General features: G+C 53.9%; 2 protein-coding genes across 3 annotated transcripts in view; one reads left to right on the forward strand and one right to left on the reverse strand.

The window, feature by feature from the left end:
• The window catches only part of TCEA2 (transcription elongation factor A2), a 30,934-nt gene extending 20,515 nt beyond the window's left edge, over positions 1-10,419 (forward strand). The window contains exons 5-10 of one of the 2 annotated variants that reach the window (XM_019510083.1): positions 2,441-2,574; positions 3,834-3,890; positions 4,480-4,634; positions 5,081-5,227; positions 5,633-5,704; positions 6,161-10,419. In XM_019510083.1, coding sequence (XP_019365628.1) covers positions 2,441-2,574; positions 3,834-3,890; positions 4,480-4,634; positions 5,081-5,227; positions 5,633-5,704; positions 6,161-6,190 — 595 coding nt within the window. In that variant the 3' untranslated portion in view covers positions 6,191-10,419. The remainder of the gene's footprint in view (positions 1-2,440; positions 2,575-3,833; positions 3,891-4,479; positions 4,635-5,080; positions 5,228-5,632; positions 5,705-6,160) is intronic. The other variant, XM_019510084.1, reaches the window with a different exon arrangement.
• Positions 10,351-18,130, reverse strand: part of RGS19 (regulator of G-protein signaling 19) — a 31,668-nt gene continuing 23,888 nt past the window's right edge. Inside the window, exons 5-6 of the mRNA XM_019510085.1 lie at positions 15,129-15,363; positions 10,351-13,421 (exon numbers count right to left, since the gene is read on the reverse strand). Coding sequence (XP_019365630.1) covers positions 13,233-13,421; positions 15,129-15,363 — 424 coding nt within the window. The 3' untranslated portion in view covers positions 10,351-13,232. The remainder of the gene's footprint in view (positions 13,422-15,128; positions 15,364-18,130) is intronic.

Raw genomic sequence — 18,130 nt, forward strand, 5'->3', positions numbered from 1 at the left:
CCTGATGCTGGCAGCTGGCCTATTGGGAGTGAATTAATGTCCTTGGGCTCTGCTCCAATGGATATGTATCCATATAAAATATCACTGTTTTTTCCAGCTCTTGCTGGCAGGTCAACTGGGGAGGCAGAGGCCTGAAAGATGAGCATTCAACTGAATCATTCCACTGCCTGGCCTTTGGATAAGACCCCCGTTAGGAGCCAGGCTTTCTGGGGAAGGTCCCTGGCAGGATTTTAATATCGCTGGGGAAAAACCACAAGACAGAAGCTGAGTCAAGCTAATGATGAGGGAACTTCACTTCTTCCCCTTCAGTCTCCGAAGCAGGGATCTGAATGGGGGCGGGTATTGTACAATGCACAGCTTATAACAGGGCGTGGGGCTAACACAGGGGCTGCTCTCCTTGATGTGGTGCATTGGCAGTTGCACACTCCTCCCTTCCTGCCCTGCCACCTAGATACCCTGGTTGCTCTGGTCGGAGCCTCCTGCCACAGCATCTAGGGGTACAGAAGCCCTGCTGCGTGCCCCTTCCCTCTGGGTGCCAGCTTGGCAGGAAGGTGGGGAGCAGGGTTGCATTTCCCACTGCTGGATTTAAATTTCTCCCATTGGGCTCTGGGAGAACCGCTTTGTTATACGATTTGGTTGTACGCGTGCAGCCCTGCTGAAATTGCTGGTGTGGGGACTGTCCCTTTCGTGGGAAGCTACAGCACAGAGTGGCTGAGTGGGCTTGGCCTTGCTCCCCTGCCCGGGTGCTTAGACCAGGGGTTCTCAGCCTTTTTGAACTGGAGGCCCCCCTCATTCGAACTGAGCCCCCTCTCCATCACTCTTGAAATGGGTGCCACTCAATCCACAGAAACTCAGTTATATATTACATGGTTCACCTTGCAGAGGAGCTGGGCAGTGAATCATCCAGGCAGGGCAAGCCTAAGCCTGTGGTTAGCAGCTTAGCTTGTCTGCTTATCTCCTCACACCCTGCTTATCTCCTCCCTGCTCTGTGCTTTATCTCCTCACACCTCAGAGCCCTTGTCAAAGGATCTGGTGGCACCACAAGGGTTTCCAGGATCCCAGTTGAGAATCGCTGGCGTAGACCTTGAGCTGGTGAGACTGGCAGTGGGGTCCACGTCTCTGCTGGCACTGCCTCCTCAGAGTAGGGATTCACTAGGCAGTCACTGAGGTCACCCGGCTAACATCACCCTGCTCATTCAACAAGCACTAGGCTTATTTGAAGGGCGAGAGGTTTTTTTTTTACAGGCGCTGCATTTTGCAGGAGTGACTAATGGGATAACTGGGTGAAGTGAGGCATAGAAGTAGGTGTAAAACATGATGGGTGTACCTAAATATTCCTAGCCTGAGTACGGCTTGGCCTGTCCTTGCCCTGTTCTGCTTTCAGACTGCCAAGAGTAGACGGTAATACATATTTTAACAAACTGCTTCACTTTAATGACCTGCTTAACTGCTTTGCGGCACGTTTTATGGTGTTTACCCTCCAAGTAAAACTAGGGATCCTTCTCCCTTCTGCCAAGAGCAAAAAATAAATAAATAAATAAAAATGCCACGTTGGTCCTATTCTTGAAATCCTAACCAGGCAATATAACTCGAGACCTATTCTAACATTGCTCATTCCTAAATAGGGAAAAACTCCCCAAAGTGACAAGTGTGAATATTCAGTGTGGGGGGGAGGGTTGCAGATTATCATGATAAATGCCCTCACTAATTGGAGCCAGGCCCTCTGCGTGCAGAGTTTAACCAGGAAACTCATAGTTACGGGGCTGGGTCCTGGACTGAGTTGATCATGGGGGGTGAGGAAAGTGGCTCTGAAGTTCTCTCTTGTTCTCCCCATGCTGGAGGTACCAGGATCATGCAGTCCCAACTCCTTCCTCAGAAACATCTCTATGAAACGCCTTCTCTCAAACAGTGTTTTGGAGAAGCAGATTCCTTTTGTTCACTGGTTGATTGTCCAGCGTAAGGGCATCGCCCCAGACATGCTGCAGGCAACTCTTGTCTGTCACCGCAAAATACCATGTCCATCTGCCAAAACACCAGAGCCAAACTCTGCGTCTGGATGTAAATGTGGGCAGTCAGCAGTGTCCTTTGGCTTTGCGAGTGTCTTTTCTATTGACATCCAGGAGTAGAACGGTTTAATGTGTTCTGTGGATTAAATCTCTTAACATGGATGATATTGTATCCTGCCCCTTAAACTACCAGCCAAGCTGGCCAGTACCCACCGGCTTCAACAGCCACATCTGGCTAGGGGAGAGCTGTGCTCAGATTCAGGTCAACACTGTGTGAAAATTTGGGGGACAGCCACTGACAAGCATCTTTGTGTTGGGTTTTTCCTGACTGGCTCTATGTTGTGATTAACAGGCCACTTGACCCCATGCCCACTGCTCCCTACACTGCTTTGCCCTGAACTGAGACATTCTGACAGGTGAAGTTTCTCTTTTAGCTCCAACAAAAGGCAGGATGCGCCGAAGACACCGACCACCCCCAAAATCACCACCTTCCCTCCGGTGCCTGTCACCTGCGATGCTGTCCGCAACAAATGCAGAGAGATGCTGACTTCTGCTCTGCAGAGTGACAGTGAGTAACCCAGAGGCCTGGCCTCAAGGACCGCGCTGGCTGCCAGTGGGAAGGCACTTTGGACCTCCATGCCTGTTGCAGGACTGATCTGGGCCTAGGGGCCAGGGCTGAGTCAGGACAGTCCTCATGGAGCAGCACTGCAGTCCTTAGTCCCCTACATAACGCTGTGGCCTTTTCAAGGGGGCCGTCTGGAGAAGGCCGACATCCACCTGCCACTGGGAATCTTCTGCCTCTCACCTCATTGCACCAAAGCATTTGCTTCGTGCCCAGCACACAGCCTTGTCTGATTGCTTTAAACCTTGGCTGACAGCCCTTCCTGCCCTTGGGGAAAGCAGGGCTGGGTCTCAGCATGCTGGGTTGCTAGTGGCCACACTGATGCTGCTTATATCCTGCCCTTGGGGCAGGACTTCTAGGGAATGCAGCTGGGTTGGAGCAGAGTCTTCCAAAGGTTGAACATCTGGAAGGACTCTGGGAGAAATCTGTCTCTCGGTTTCCCTCTTGCTTCCCCAGCTGATGCCTGGTGGGGGCTCAGCACTGTGTATTTGAAGCATTAGGCTCATGCATCTGTTTTCCAGCAAACCTGCTGTCCAGCCTGGAGAAGTCTCCCCTGCAGCCTCTGCTCATCCCTCCCTTGTCCCTCATCTCCTCGGCCTAATGGGGTTTCATGCTCAGGCTGCACGTCCCCTGCTGCTCACCAGTCACGTGCCATGTCCCATAGCCAGACACATGCCCTTGTTGCATCACTTAGCTTGCTTAATATCCCTCCCCTGAAGTGGTTTGCTTTGATTTGACCAGCTGCTTTGCTCCAGCCATGGCCAGTAAGAAGCAAGAGGAGGGCAGGGTGAATGGGGGCGCAGGGCAGTTTGGTCAAGAAGAGGCACTAGGACTGGTTCTGGCTGCACCAGGTTTAATGCCATAAAACTCCACTGAGCCAAGTGTGGCTCCTGATTTACACCACAGTAAGGCTAGAATCGGGCCCCGCAAGGATGGTGCCTGTAGCAATGCATGTTGTTGCCTCTGCAGGCCAAGCTCAGCATTGCATTGCCATGCGCAGCCCTCCGATGAGGTTGGTGGGGGACTGCTGGGTTTGATCACAGTTGTATTTCAAAGGCTGCGCCCTCCGTGTGATGAAGGGAGGGGCCGTGTGCCTCCAAATCAATCGCCGTGGGCTCCCAGAGTCTCTGACCTCAGGGCTGGGGGCTCCCGTGGCTGTTTGAAAGTGACTGGTGTTTGTGCTCCTTGTTCCTGTAATTTTACAGGTGACCACGTCGCCATCGGGGCGGACTGTGAGCATCTCGCCGCCCAGATTGAAGAATATATCCTTGCAGTGCTGGGGGATAGGTCAGAGGCTGCTTGCAGAGGTGAGCAGCTTTAGCCTGTACCTGTCAGCGCAGCGCTTCTGCTCTTGGGGGCTCAGAGTTGGGGTTGCAGCTCAGACCAAAGCCCGTACTGGTGTGATCGATGTCAGTCGTTTCTCTTTGACGCCTTGGCGAGGCACTTGCCTTGGCTTGGTTCCTCATCCTCTTGGGATGCTGCCTCCTGCCGCCAGGTCCAGGCTTCCCCCTGGAGACCTCCCCTCACTTCCACCCCCTCGAAGGAATATGCTGATATCCAGGCCGGGGGAACCAGGTAGCAGCCCACTTCCACCAAAGACAGCATGACTGCGGTGCTACTGCTGGGCAGTGTGGCAAGGCTAATGCCTCAGTGAGGAGCAGCCTGCAGAACAAGTGGAAGCCAGAGCCGCACCTGTGCAGCCCTCATCTAGTCACTGGTCACAGTTACCCTCCCCTGCCTCGTTAAAGCTGCAAGGCTTTAATTCATTACTGGTTGGAACGTGCTTTGAGAGCATTGGGTGGTGGCAGGGCTGATTTTATTCCCTGTCTAGCTCCTTAACGGCCCTGATACGTATATACCAAGATGTCAAGAACACTGACATGAAGTACAAGAACCGGGTGAGGAGCCGCATCTCCAACCTGAAGGACTCCAAGAACCCCGAGCTGAGGAAGAATGTGCTGTGCGGGGCAATCACCCCAGAGCAGATTGCTGTGATGACCTCGGAGGTGGGTCAGAGACACCAGTCTTAGGACTCCAACATGCATGCATCTTTCAGGGCCAAATATCATGTTTGGGGAATTACATTTTCACTGTGGAAGCTCTACAAGCTGAAGCCTTCTGTGTAGCAGTGAGTAGCAGCAGTATGTTTCCCTGCCCTAATCCTCAGGTGCTTCAATACCAGGCCTCTCTGTTAAAGGTTCCAGCAGGGCCAGTTGCTGGTGGGCTTTGTGGTGGGGACAGTTGTCTACTCTGATTTAGGCTGAGCTCATTTCCCATTGGCCACAGGTGGCCTGGGCTAGACATGAGTGGGTGCCCTAGCAGTGGGACATGCCACGGGCTGTTACCCGTCCCCTTGGTCTACCCTGCTGGCTGTTGCCTCCCTGTGCTGCAGTAGGGTGGTGGCTGTGGGTGGTGAAGCTGGACTGATGTAGCTGTGTTCCCTCCTTGGAAGGAAATGGCCAGTAACGAGCTGAAGGAGATCAGGAAGGCTATGACGAAAGAGGCAATCCGGGAGCACCAGATGGCCAAGACGGGTGGCACTCAGACCGACCTCTTCACTTGTGGCAAATGCAAGAAGAAGAACTGCACTTACACTCAGGTCAGTCCTGCAGCCTGGCCAGAGCGCTTGGGGCAGGACCCTCCCTGGTCCGGGTGAGGCCAGGGGAAACTGCCTGTGCTCAGCCTCTCTCCAGAGACCCATGGCATTTCTTGGAGCCAGGCCCTGTACCCTGGCTCGTGCTGCATATGAGCAGGGCAACCTCTGGGGTGCTATGACTGTTGGCTCCTGAAAGGCTGCTCTCACACCTGCCCGATCCTCCATGCAGCCTGCCAGATGAGGTCCCAGGAGACCTCTTCCTTACCATCCCATCTGCTTTCTGACAAGTAAACCTGGGGCCTCCTGATAGCTACCAAGCCAACACTTCTCCCCACCTGCCCCCGTGGAAATCTTTCTGGCAGGGGTGGGTACAACATGGACTCTCACCTCCCTGCCTTTCACACGCAGGTGCAGACACGCAGCTCCGACGAGCCCATGACCACCTTTGTCGTGTGTAACGAGTGTGGGAACCGCTGGAAGGTAGGGCAGCCGCAGCCATTGTTCATACTGAGCGGGGCGGGTATTGTGGGGGACGCCTCTTGTAGTTGCTGTGCATCCTCTTGGCAATGAATATGCAGCTGCCTTCCTCCAAGGCACATTCCAGATGCTGGCTGGCCCTCTCCGTGCTGTTACACCCAGGATAGAAACCAGGGGAACCCAAGATAGTGACTAGCCCAATGTGCCGATGAGTCTGGGATAAGAACCCAGGAGTCTGGCTTCTGCTCTGAGCACCGTGTTGCCTATTGAGCATCACTCACATGCTGTGGTTGCCGGCTTCCCCAGCTACGGGATCAAAACAGTGGCTCCAGGGGCTGGGGAAGTCCTCTGCTAATAGAGAGGGAAGGCACCCTCTTCTCCAGGAGCAGCATGTGCTGCCAGCTTCAGATCCCCTCCCCTTTGCTGGCAACCCCTTGATCTAGGGCTCTTTCATGGCAGCCGGCGTGGCCTCATTCGCAGCAAGTCTGATCTCTTGCAGTTCTGCTGAGACATCTTGGAACCCGACCGCGGCAGCCGAACGCGGCCCAGAACAAACCGTGCATTCTCCAGCTTCTCCGGCAATTGTGTATCGTATCCCAAGTGAGTTTCCTTTGTGTCACGCACCAAGCGCATTGTCCGAGGGAGGCCTGGCCCCTTTCTGTGCGGCAGTGGCGAGCGGCCCCTGGCGGGGCAGGCATTTAGCAGGAGAGTTCACTACCCCCTTTCGTCTTTTATTTTCTCATCAAAGAAAAGCATTGCCATTCTTTCCAAACAGTATTAAACATTATTTTTTTTGCCAGTTCTGAGTTTGCTGCTTGCTGCACTTGGCATTAGCTGCACCAGAGTTTAGTGTCAGCGATGGGAGCTGCTGGGGTGCTGTGGCTTCTGGCTGTACGGGCTCTTGCTGGTGGGATAGTCAGACCCAGTGAGCATCTGAACCTTGATCAAAAATGGGGTTAGGGGTTTCAGCCTCAGCTCTCTGATCTGGGCTCCAAATCAGCTGTACAAAATGCCCAGGCAGTTTTACCGACGTTGCCCTTTCCTGGAGATTTCTCTGTGATTGGAAACGCACAGACTTTTGTTTTTCATTGGTTCAAAGAATCGGAAACCACTGGGCCAGATCCTACAGCTGCTTGCCAAGCAAAATTGCAGCTGTGGCTAATGGAGGCTTTGCTCAAGTGCCCACTGCAGGATTTAGACCAGTTGATTACATGCAGTGGGACGTGGGGAGAGCAGGGGCAGGTCTCCGGCCTCTGAGTTCAGCTGGAAGTCAGCCGTGTTACTCAGAAGTGATACCAGTATGGCTGAGGGTGTTGCATTTGTGAGATGCCTGTGATCTTGTCTGGTATTTGAAAGCATTGGGCGGGAGGGTTGCTGTAAAGACAAATAAAGAACATGTAGTTTGTGAAGTCACTGATGTTGCAGTGAAGATGCTATCATGTTTTGCTTTCTGATGGAGAGGGGAAAAGAGTTCTGATAACCCATGAAAGCAGTAGGTGGAGAGACCGGCTTGTCATTCAGGTGAACCTGTAACATAGGTAGATTCCTCTAACCTGCAAAGTCACAGAGGACCCTCTAGCCAGCAGAGTCTGCCCAGGGAATGGAGCCAGGCACCGCATTTCAGGATGGAAAGGCCAGCGCTGAGTCTGCGATTGATTGAACCTCAAAGCAGGGAGAGGAAGGAGTTCTGCAATGACCTCCATGTGCACAGGGGCTTTGCCCTTCTGTACAGGCCTGCAGCCCCCACTGCCTGCCCTCAAGGCTCAGAGAGAAAACGAGATTTTCCGGAGGTCTTGACACATAGAAATTCCCAGCTGAGGCTGATGAGAAGCTCTGGGTGTTGAAAGCCTGTGAGAACCTGGTCATTCCCTTTATTGCTCTGTGGTTTTTCTTCAGCTCGGCTTCAGAAGCAAAACCGTGGGTCAGGCTGGACGTGGAGAGGGAGGTGAGCTACCAGGGACAATCATAAGTCTTAGCATCCAATTCTACCAAGTGCTTGTAAGCCTTTAGCACATTCAGTATCTCCAGATTAACCCCAGGAAGCAGCACCCAGAAGCAGCGAGCTGAGGAAGAATGGAGCAGGTGATGGTTCAAGCTCCAGGACTGTGCTACAGACACGATGGCACTGGGGACCTCGGGGATGGGAACCTGGTGGGCCAGGGCTTCCCTGCAGTAAAGCAGAGGAGAACTTGGCCTGGTCCTCTTGTGGCTGTCTGCACATTGAACAGGGGAGGAAAGGTGTGGGAGGGTGGGTGCTTCCTATCAAGGTTAGGACAGCTTTGGAACAAGTCCCTTGAACCCCTGGGGCTGTTGCAGATCAGCTCCAGATCAGACTTGCAGATCAGGTGTTCCAGATCAGATCTCATTTGCAAAAGGTCTTTGCAATCCACTCACCCCCTTGGACGGCGACCTCCCTGCACCGAGAGGGAGAAGCCCCATGGCTTTTCCTCCAGCCGGTGGGACCAGATGGATATTGGAGCCTGGGACATGTAGCACATTCCTCACTGCTTGGAGCTCTCCTGAGTGGCTCGTGCAGTCGCAAGGAAAGCTCCTCTTCATGGCTTTCCCCAGCCGGTAGCATGAGGGAGGATTGCTGGCTCAGGGCCCACGCCTCATGGGAGGCAGCCAAGTCCCCTGAGAACAAGAAGATTGCAGGAGACACGTCGCTCCCTGCAGACGTCCTGGCACCGGAGCAGCAGTGGCACCGTCATCCTAGCTGTTGGTGTCTCATGGAGGCGCGTGGGCACTTTGCAGCCAACACCCTGAAGACAGAGTGAGCCCACCAGATGCCAGCTGCTGTTGCGTGGCCCCTCGTACCTCCCCAAGGCTGTGCTGTGAGATAGATGGGCATGGTTCCCAGGTGCGAGTAACCAAGGCTGCTAACCACGCAGTCGAGATTCGTGAGCTAAAAAATTGCTTCTGTGCAGGCATTCCCCTTCCCACCCCCAAGGGGATTGGCTCTGATGGGTGGCAGATTGGTGGAGCTGTCTACACCCTAATCAGCTGGTTCCCTTCCAAGCCTGTGATCCAAAAGAAAACCTTGGCATTGGACTTGTCATCTTCTCTTAACGTCTGGGATATGACCAAGCCCACACAGATAGGGCTGCGTGTAAGGAAAACCATCAATTAAAAGCATTCCAGCAGCCAGGGGCATTGCGTGACTCACTCGTAAGATGCTGAAACGCATGGTTAATAATAAGCATGAGACCAGATAGGTTAGCTCGCTATAACGGAGATGCGATCGGCAGAGGCAGCGAGGCTGAAGGCAATGCAGACCAATGCTGCTTGGGGCCCTGTGCTTTCCAGAGGCCTTTGCTTACGATCATCACTGTCCTGCAGAATCCAAGTGTTTCGGTGGGGAGGGAGGGGCACAGACAGCTCAGCATCCTTCTAAGCCTCCTGCCTCTGATATAGGACCAGGAGCCCTCTGGTCACGACATCCACGCGTGGGCAGGCTGGCTCAGCAAAGCTGGGCATATTCACACTTCCCCTTTCTAGGTCCATATGGGGCTTTCACTCAATCTCCCAGAAATGCTACCGGAGCAGAGGGCTGTTTTCTCCGACACCCAGCATGGAGTCCTTCCAGCCCATGAAGGCATGTCGGAGCCAAATTCAGTCTGTCTTGATGTGTGCGCACAGATCCTAGAGAAGCCAAACAGGGCTGCCTGTGGGGAACCAGCCAGGTGCTATAAAGGGCTGGGGGAATTTACTTCCATCTCCTGCACGGGGGAGGCCCTGCAGAGGCTGTTTCCACCTACATGGAACACTTTTATTTTCTTCTCTTGGGTTGAAAAAGTGCTGCCACATTCCCTCTCTTGACCCCGAATTGCTTCTGCCCACGGGGTACAGGCCACGAATGCAGCTGCTTTTGGTGGTAGCCTTTTAGCATACACCGCATGCTCTTGACATGCACCTGCCTCTGGCTTTTCTGCTCAGATGTCCCCTGGCTATCCTCTCCTCCACCTAAACTCTGCATGCAGTGGCCTAATTTCCTCCTTCAGCAGGGCTGGCAGGCAGGAATCCTAGCACCGCCTTTCTGATGATTCGGGACAGATGAAAGCACCTGGGGCCTTACCCTGACAATGCATGTGCTGTTGCCCGACTTGGGTCAGCCAGCAGTGTTGGCGTGCTACTGATGCACCCTTCCATAGCGCCCCCAGCACACAAAGCTATGCCTGCTGATGATAGTTCACAGTATTGCCAACTTGATAGGGGATGGGTGTGCATGCAGCTCCACCAACCCGACCCATCTTATGTATGAAAGAAAGGGTGAAGTTTTTCACATTCCTGAACTGTAGACTTTAAGAACGACGCCAAAAATCACGAGTTGGTAATACTGAGTCCAGGCTATCACGATGGGAATCTTGCAGGGTTTGGCCTGGGGGGTCTCCAGCTTCCCTTCACCCACCAGCACAATCCCTGCAGCTTCTTGCAAAGTGGAGGCAGTCGGTCCTGCTGGGAGGGGAGCGTCACCCGCGCATCTCTATCTGCTGTAGGGTGGAGGTGACAGCGTTCCTACCTAAACCAGCCTGGTCTCCTCCTTAAGAATAGGCTTCTTTTTGGCACTGTACGTCCAGCTTGTGGAAAGGGAACTAACCTTACTGCAACACACCTGGTCCCGCGAAACAAAGAATACAAGAGAGGAGACAGTTTTTTTTTTCTCTTTTCTCTGGTTTGTTTAAAAAATATCTTCAATAAAAAGAACCAGTGTCCCTAAATTAGTATTCTTTTTTTTTTTTTTTTTTGGAGGGAAGTGAAGGGGAAGATAAATATTAAAACCATGAGTTTTTTTTTTTGTTTTTTTTTTGGTAAAGACAGTACAGACAGTAAAGACTATCATCATCCTTTTACATCGCAACAGAGACTTTCAAGATGGTAGGGAGGTACAGAACAGCTTTGGGCCAAATTTGCATGTGTTTGTGTGTGTGGGGGGGGCCATCCAGCTGGCTGTGTCATGGTGTTGGCTGTGTTTCATAGTGAAGGGCAATGGCTGTTGGTAGAAATGTCCTAGCTATGGGAGCTACAGCAGGCAGCTCAAGTAAACAAGTCCTCATGCGTTACAAAAATATACATATATTATAGATTTGCCACCCGCCGCGTTTCCCGTCCCGTGGGAACACTCGCAAGAGAGACCACTGCAAATACACTCAACACCGAACCAGGCTGCCACGCTGCTGGGGGAAGGAGGGTCCCTTTATTTACAAAGATACACTATTTGGCAATAGGAGTCCCAGACATGGCAGTAGCACTACGGTAAGAAGTCATGCCTGGAGCTGGAGTACTGGAGCGTACTGGGGTATTGCTCCCGAAGTACCCTTACCCATTAATACTGAAAAAGACCTGGCCGTGCGCACTAGGGTTGGTCCCCCGCCCCCTCCCGGCCCTGTTTTTAACCCAAAGAGCTGCAGATCTCTGGCAGGAATTGTATCCCACCACATCTCCTTTCAACTCACAGCCTGGATCACGCAGCTGCACAAGCATCCTTCGCAGGGCACGAGGTGCAAGGTGGAGGGTTACCATCAGTTTGGAAGTGGTGCATGTCCTGCTCCTTGCAGCTGTCTCCGCTCCAAGCCCAGCTGGGGTAGAACGACAGATCTCCCCGTTCCTGACATGGGCTCTGCGCGAAGGCGGGTAGGGGAGGCTGAGACTGGGTTTGAATTGGGATGGGGACACGCTCAGCAATCACGACACTTCGCCAAGGCCTTTCTGGACTTCAGGCATGAGTACCAAGCCACCCCGCATGGGATTTCCTTCAGCTGGAAAGGCAGGGGCTGGTGAGGAAGGCAGTGCACCAGCTTGTCTTCCAACCGCTGCTTTCATGAGCAATGAGAGGAATAAGCAAACCACGGCGGTCCTGCCAGCGCAGACCCCTGGCTGCTGGGGATGGTGGTAGGAAGGGTGGCACAGACAGTCTCTCTGCTGCTCATTTTTGCCCTCCAAAGCCTCTGCCCTGGATTCAATCAGGGTCCAGGCCCTGTCTCCGCATCCTATAGAGGGGCTCAGGGGTTTCTTTGGCTTCTGTTTTGCCCTCAACCCCCAATCACAGAAGGGTGCTGCCGGGTCTGCTCCCCCCCCTGCTCAACCTGCTGCCTCGGCTCCCCGCTGCCCAGCCTTTTCCCCCTTTTGCTCCATGTTTTCTCAAGCTGGGCTTCCCACGGCCCTCCCATGAGATGTATTTTTTTGCTGCTGTATTACAAGCACAGCCGGACACAACCCAGGCATCCGGGTCTGCCACGAACCCAACATCCCTAACCAGGATTTCCCCCAGAACAGGATTCCCTAGTTTTCTCTTTGCTGGTTTTTTAAGGCTTCCCTGCACCACCTGAAGCTTTGGCCCCCTGCTCGGGGACATGCTAAGAAGCCAGGCGCCTGCACGAACTGAACATCCCAGCTGGTGGGAAACTTTGGGTTTCTCATCTAAATTGGGGAGGGGAAAAAAGGGCCCATTGGGGAAATTCCCAGCCCGCTCCCAGGGCATCCCCTCCCAGCCAGGCAGGGGCCCTGACAGCAAACTGCCCTCCATCAGTGGAGGCCTGCTGCGTGGCTTGCGGCCTGGGGTGCGGCAGGGTCCATCACCATGAGACCGTCCTCCAGGCATGGAAAACGGGAGGGGAATGGGAGCCCTCTGGTATCACAGTGCAGTTTCCTTCTCCCCATCAGTGCCAGGCAGCTCCGGCTGGGAAGCGAGCAGCTCTGGTTTGACCGTTGGCCTGGGAAGCTCACGCAGAAGGGCTGTGATCGGGGTGGGAGGTTAAATGTTGGAGTGGGGGACATGGGTCCTTCACGCCTCGCCTGCCCTGAACAGGACGCAGCTCCCGCCACAGAGCAGGGTGCCGCTGCCCGGAGCCAGTGGCATGTGCCCTGCCGCGTCCCACAATGAAAGTTGACTACGAAGCGTTGAAAATCAAATGTAAAAAAAAAAAAAAAGAAAAAAAAGAAAAAAAAGAAAAGAAACACATCTCGAATGGGAGACGGGGAGAGATGGGGACCAGCCAGTGAGGAGTGGGATAAAGTGACCTCTTCAGACCTATGAGTGGGGATTTGGGGTGGGCGGGGGAGAGGCCAGGCCTGACTTCAGTCCCTCAAGTCTCCTCTCCCGCGGCCACCTCCTGCCCGCGCCCTCGTGCTTGCTCCAGACGACGACCGGGATTCAGTAGTAAGAGTGAGGCCTGAGTTGGACGATCCCACAACGGCACTGCCCTGGTTCAAAGAGGCAATGCCAGGAAGGTCACTGAGGACGGGATGGGAGGAAGAAGATGGAGGGGACGTGGAAGGGGGCAGGGGTATGATACATCTTAGTGGTCGGGAAACCAGGGTGATGGTTGTAGCTAAAGCTAAAAACTGGAGGTGGACGGTGAGCGTGAGGAACGAGGGCGAAGGGGCTGCAGCCCTCCTGGTCCCCAAGGCTTCCCTACAATGTGGGGGAAGTGAGACGGGGCCCCCCACCCCCCAGTCCACCGGCATACAAAAGAAAATTGTTTGTGGGGCTTCCACGGGCCGCCGGCGTCAGGGGCAGAGGGCGCGGGGGGCCTTAGGACTCTGAGGATGACCGGGAGACGCTCTGGAGCAGCGATTTGTATATGGCAGAGTTCAGGAAGCGGGGGTAGGAGTCTCTGTGCATGAGGGTGTAGATCTGCAGCTGCGCGTCGTCGAAGGTGTGTGATGAGGGCTCCTGCATCTTCCTGTTGATGACCTCGCGCACCCGGGAATCCAGGCTCACCTGTGTGGCGGGGAGAGGACAAGACCATTAGCTGGCGTGACCGCCACCCTTCCCTGACACATGGGGCACCGCCCCAGCCCCAAAACCCCTGGCCCAGCTGCGTGGCACGAGCCTCCTGCATCCAGGCAGGAAGAGGCTGAGCCGCTTCCATCCAGCCCCTTCCATCTGCCTGTCCCTGCTCGCTTGGCCGAGGACCCTTCAAGGGGTTTAGCTGCCTGACTGGCACCAGAGGGCACATCTACACGCGCGCTTTTAATGCGCAGTAGCCTACTTTACTGTGCATTAAAGTGGCACGTAAAAAATGTGCTATTATGCTAACGCGCAGTAAAATAGGCTACTGTGCATTAAGCATCACCTAAAAAGTGTGCGCTTGCAATACGGCGCATTAAGGCAGCCTAATGCATATTGATTTAGTACCTCACATTGGAGGTACTAAATTTAATGCGCATTAGGAAAAGTGCCTTAATGCACATGTAGACGCACCCAAAGAGACCCTTCCTGAGCTGCCATTGAGCGTTGCCATGCTAGCATCCCTCAGGGTTGGATTTCCGGTGCTCTCTCGAGGCAGAAGCCAGCAGCACGCTGAGCGTCCCCATCCCAGGCTCTCCAGGGACATCTTTCTACCTCCTGTTCAGGTGTTACATTCAGGCAGGGAGAAGCATCCTTCTGCTTTAGGAGGCCACAGTCCCAGGTCCCCAGTGCCCCGGCCATCTGTCACAGCACTGCAAAGCTCCCTTTCTGCCTCTCCATGGGGTTTACACCTCCTTTCCCCGAGGAACGAGGGCTGGAGGGTTGTGTGCACATGCGGCACTGGCTACAGGGCATGTGAGATGCTGTTGGCTAGGAGAGGGGGGAGCCAGTCCAGACGGCTTTGTGTGTATTGGTCTTTAAAAGCCAAGAGTCTGAGCAGGGAGGGTGACTTTTCTTTTAAAATAACATGGTAAGGCAAAAAGCTGCCCCAGGGCTGGGTCCTGCCAGCCCAGCCTGAGTTCCCCGGGGGTTTTCACGGCAGGATCCTGACACCTGGAAAGCTGGGATGTGGGGTGTCTGGCTACCCCAGTCTTGAGCACAACAGTGCTGCAGACAAAAGCTGCTGGCACTCGAACCCCAAGCTACAGCCTGAGCTCTGGACCCAGGGAGAAGAGGGATAAACTATGTCAAATGCAATGCAAGAGGGTCCTGGGCTGTGGTTGCTTTACCCCAATTAGGGACCAGATCTAGCAACAGCAAACGAGTGCCACTATTAACCCCTGTGGAGTTCTTTGGACGCCAGCCCAAACTGGCGTCCAGTTTATCCGCGCATAGTGGAAGAGCTGCCAGTGGCCCGTGTCATTCGTTTTCATTTCACACCTTTTGTGCACGAGGTTTGGGCTTGACGCCTTCCATCCTAAGGGAGTTGTGCAGGCAGAGGAGGGTTGTAGGATCCAGGTCTCAGTAGAGATAAGGCCCGGCCTCTCAACGGGGAAGTCAGCCATGTGCCCAGGAGTCGGGGGTCACGGGGACCTGGCAATGCTAGGGCACTTCGGGACTACCGACAGCCCCTTCCAGGAGCAGATGCATGGGTTCAGGGGTCTCATTTAAAATATATATATATATTGGCCTACCCAAGGCTGAAGAGGGAGTGCATGGAGCTTAGCGTGAAGCTCACACACCCTGCCTGAGATCCCATTGAGCCCCGAGGCTAGGGGCATGCCGGAAGCACTATACCTCCTTGGGGGAGAGGATGGAGATGTAGTCCTCATAGATCATCCGGGCCTTCTCATCAATGGTGTGCTTGTTGCACTCGTTTTTGAGTTCCTCACATGCTAACCAAAAGAGCATGTTTTCCTCGCTGTACTCAGTCCGTAAGAATTCCCGGAACACGTTCCGGCCGGCCGGGTTCTTCATCAGCTTGTCGAACGACTGGGACCAGCCCCGGACCTCCTCAGGAGTCGGTTTGGTGCTGGTCAGGCCGCAGCAAAGGGACATCACAAGAAAAGAAAAGGAGGAGGAGGGAACAAGAGAGAAGATTATTGTGAGCACTGGAACGAGTTACCCAGAGAGGTGGTGCAGCCTCCATCCTTTAAGACCCAGCTACACAAAGCCTTGTCTGGGATGATGTAGCTGGAGCTGGTCCTGCTTGGAGCAGGGGCTTGCACTAGATGTGACCTCCTGAGCTCCCTTCAACCCTCATTTCCTATGATTTCTATGAGCCAAATCCTGCCTGCCCGCAGCTGGTGACTTTTCCGGGGCTAAGCTTCTCTCTTCCTGCGATCTCTAGGACAGCCTGCCCACCTGCCTCCTCCCGTCACAGAAGAGTTAATAGCTGGGCGACAAAATTTGGGAGCATCAGGTCAGACCTAATGCTCTGACTCATCCAAAGCTGCAAGGCATTGTGGGATAGGAAGGCTGGAGAGGTCCTGCAGGAAAGCAAAGTGGGTATATAAAGCAGTGTTTCCTGCCAGTGCCGAGAGGGTTAATATTTCCTGTTAGTGCTATCGCTTCCCATTGGACACGAGTTGCATCTCACTAGTTCGCAGCAGGGTGTTGGTGTTCATGTGTATCGGCGCCGTCCCAAGGCTGGTCTGGATTTCATGGGGACGCGCACAGACATAATGGGGCAGCCGCTTTTGGCCATTCAGGCTGGGAACAAAGAATCCCACCCTCGTCCCCCCACAAGCTTGGGAAGGGAGTGCATCTGATCTGGCCCCGAGCTTGGGAAGCTGCAATAAAACCCAGGTCAGCTTTTGCAGAACATCAGCTCGGGACGATATGCCCAAGGCACTTTCGTTGTGCTTGGCTCTTTTCTTTCCACACTGCGAGCTGGGATGCATCTGGAGTAAACTCCCCTGCTGAGAGGTCGCCCCAGGGTTCCAGGGTGCTGGAGCGGTAATCCCAGTGTGCGCTCCAGCTGGGAAACCCCTGCCTTATCTTTTTGTGCAGATTGCAAGCTGATGTGCTTGGAGATGGGTGACATTTTTGCAGCCAGCAGGAAATTCATGGAAAAACAGAGCCGCCGGGAGATGGAAGTCAAGGGTCTGTCTTGAGTCTGGATGCCATGTGAAACTTGGCACATAGTCTGTGCCTTAAAAGAAGAAGGGGGAGGGAAGTGGGGGAAGTTTCAGACAAGCTGGAACGTGTCCTTCTGCGATAGTCGCCAATCAAAATCTTTCAACGATTTGCCTGAAAACGATGGTCCTGCTTGGAGCAGGGGGTTGGATGAGATGTGACCTCTTGAGGGCCCTTCCCACCCTCATTTTCTATGGTTCATAGATTTAATGACACTGTATGAGGTCTATGATGTATGACTTGTAGGATGGTTGTGTGATGCCTTCATAGTGCAACAGACCTGACCTTTCTAGTTAAAACAAAGATCTAAATAACAAAACAAGTCTCAATCCTTGCCAAAAAACCCCCTAATGAAACATCACACTAGACCCCAAATGAAAAATTTTGGGAAGTGGAAAGTCCCCAGCTCTCGCTGTGTGAGGGGATGCGATGTGGATACCTGACCTGGTCAGACACGCATTTAAAACCTCCACACCAGAGAGCAGCGGTGGGTTTGCAGCATTGCTGCAGGCTTATCGCCTCCTCACGGGGATATGAAGACCACAAGAAAGCCAGTTCTGTGGTCTTAATGAGCTACTTATTTACTTCTAAGGGCACTAATCAGTGCCGGACCCCGGGTGCCAGGTGCTGGATCCACCCAGGACCAGAGCCTGCCACATCCTGCAGTTACGGTTGGCAAATTCTGGGGGTTGGTCCAAGCCAGTGGCAGGTCTCAGATCTGGGAATAAAATGACCTTCAGGATCCTTGTCTGACTTGTGGGCTCCATTCCTGCCGCCGCGGAGGAACAGCAGGACTCGAAGGAGTGAGTTGTGGGCGGCTGGTCAGGGTGTGGGCAAGTGCTGGGCTCCCTGGAGATCCCGCAGCCCGGCAGGCTGCGAAGGATGCGGGCATCTCCAAGCAGAGCTGGATCCTGCCCTCGGGAAGTGGGGACGAGGGCAGTTACCGCCTGATGGCATCTCGCCTGCCCTTGCCTCTGTCCAGCCAAGACAATCAGTCCCTTGACTAATTATGAAACCCTTATACGGCCACGGCTCCCACAGCAGCAGGGCCTGCCACCCCCCTCCGGGCTTGGTATTCGGCAACCTTGTGGCTTGAGGTATATTTAGATCCCCGCTGGCTACATTTAGCTGTCAGATCCAGTGTGGGAAACGCGGGACTGACACGGCAGCAGGGCACCCCTGCCCTGACAGCCCAGGGAGGGGGCATCTCTAGGGCACAGGGCAAAGCCGGATCCAACAGGACTCTCAATGGAGAAAGGAAGCATCATTTGGGGATGGAAATGCCAGCCACGCAGCTCATGGGCATGGGCAGGACTTTCCCAAAGGACTCAGCGTGCCCTCGAGAAGGGGATCAATGCCAGCTGTGCTGTCATGGTCCCAGGGGCCTGCATAGCACGAAGGAGGACGGTGACCGAGAAGTTCTGGTCAGAAAAAGAGGAAACCGCAGCATCTCTTGGAATAAATGCTGGGTAAATTAGGAGTAACAACATTGACATCCATGTGAAATGGCATAAGAAGAGAATTAGACCTGCCGCATGAGGCAGCTGACAGCAGGTTTCTCTCACAGATCGGGCTGATACAAGACTTATTTTATAATCACAGTTAGCCTGATCCAAACAGAAGCCTAAGTGAAATCATAATTCAGTATTCTTTAAATCATC

The sequence above is a fragment of the Gavialis gangeticus genome, unplaced genomic scaffold, assembly GCF_001723915.1.
Source record: "Gavialis gangeticus isolate Ggan-Ray unplaced genomic scaffold, GavGan_comp1, whole genome shotgun sequence".
In the NCBI taxonomy this organism is placed as follows: Eukaryota; Metazoa; Chordata; order Crocodylia; family Gavialidae; genus Gavialis; species Gavialis gangeticus.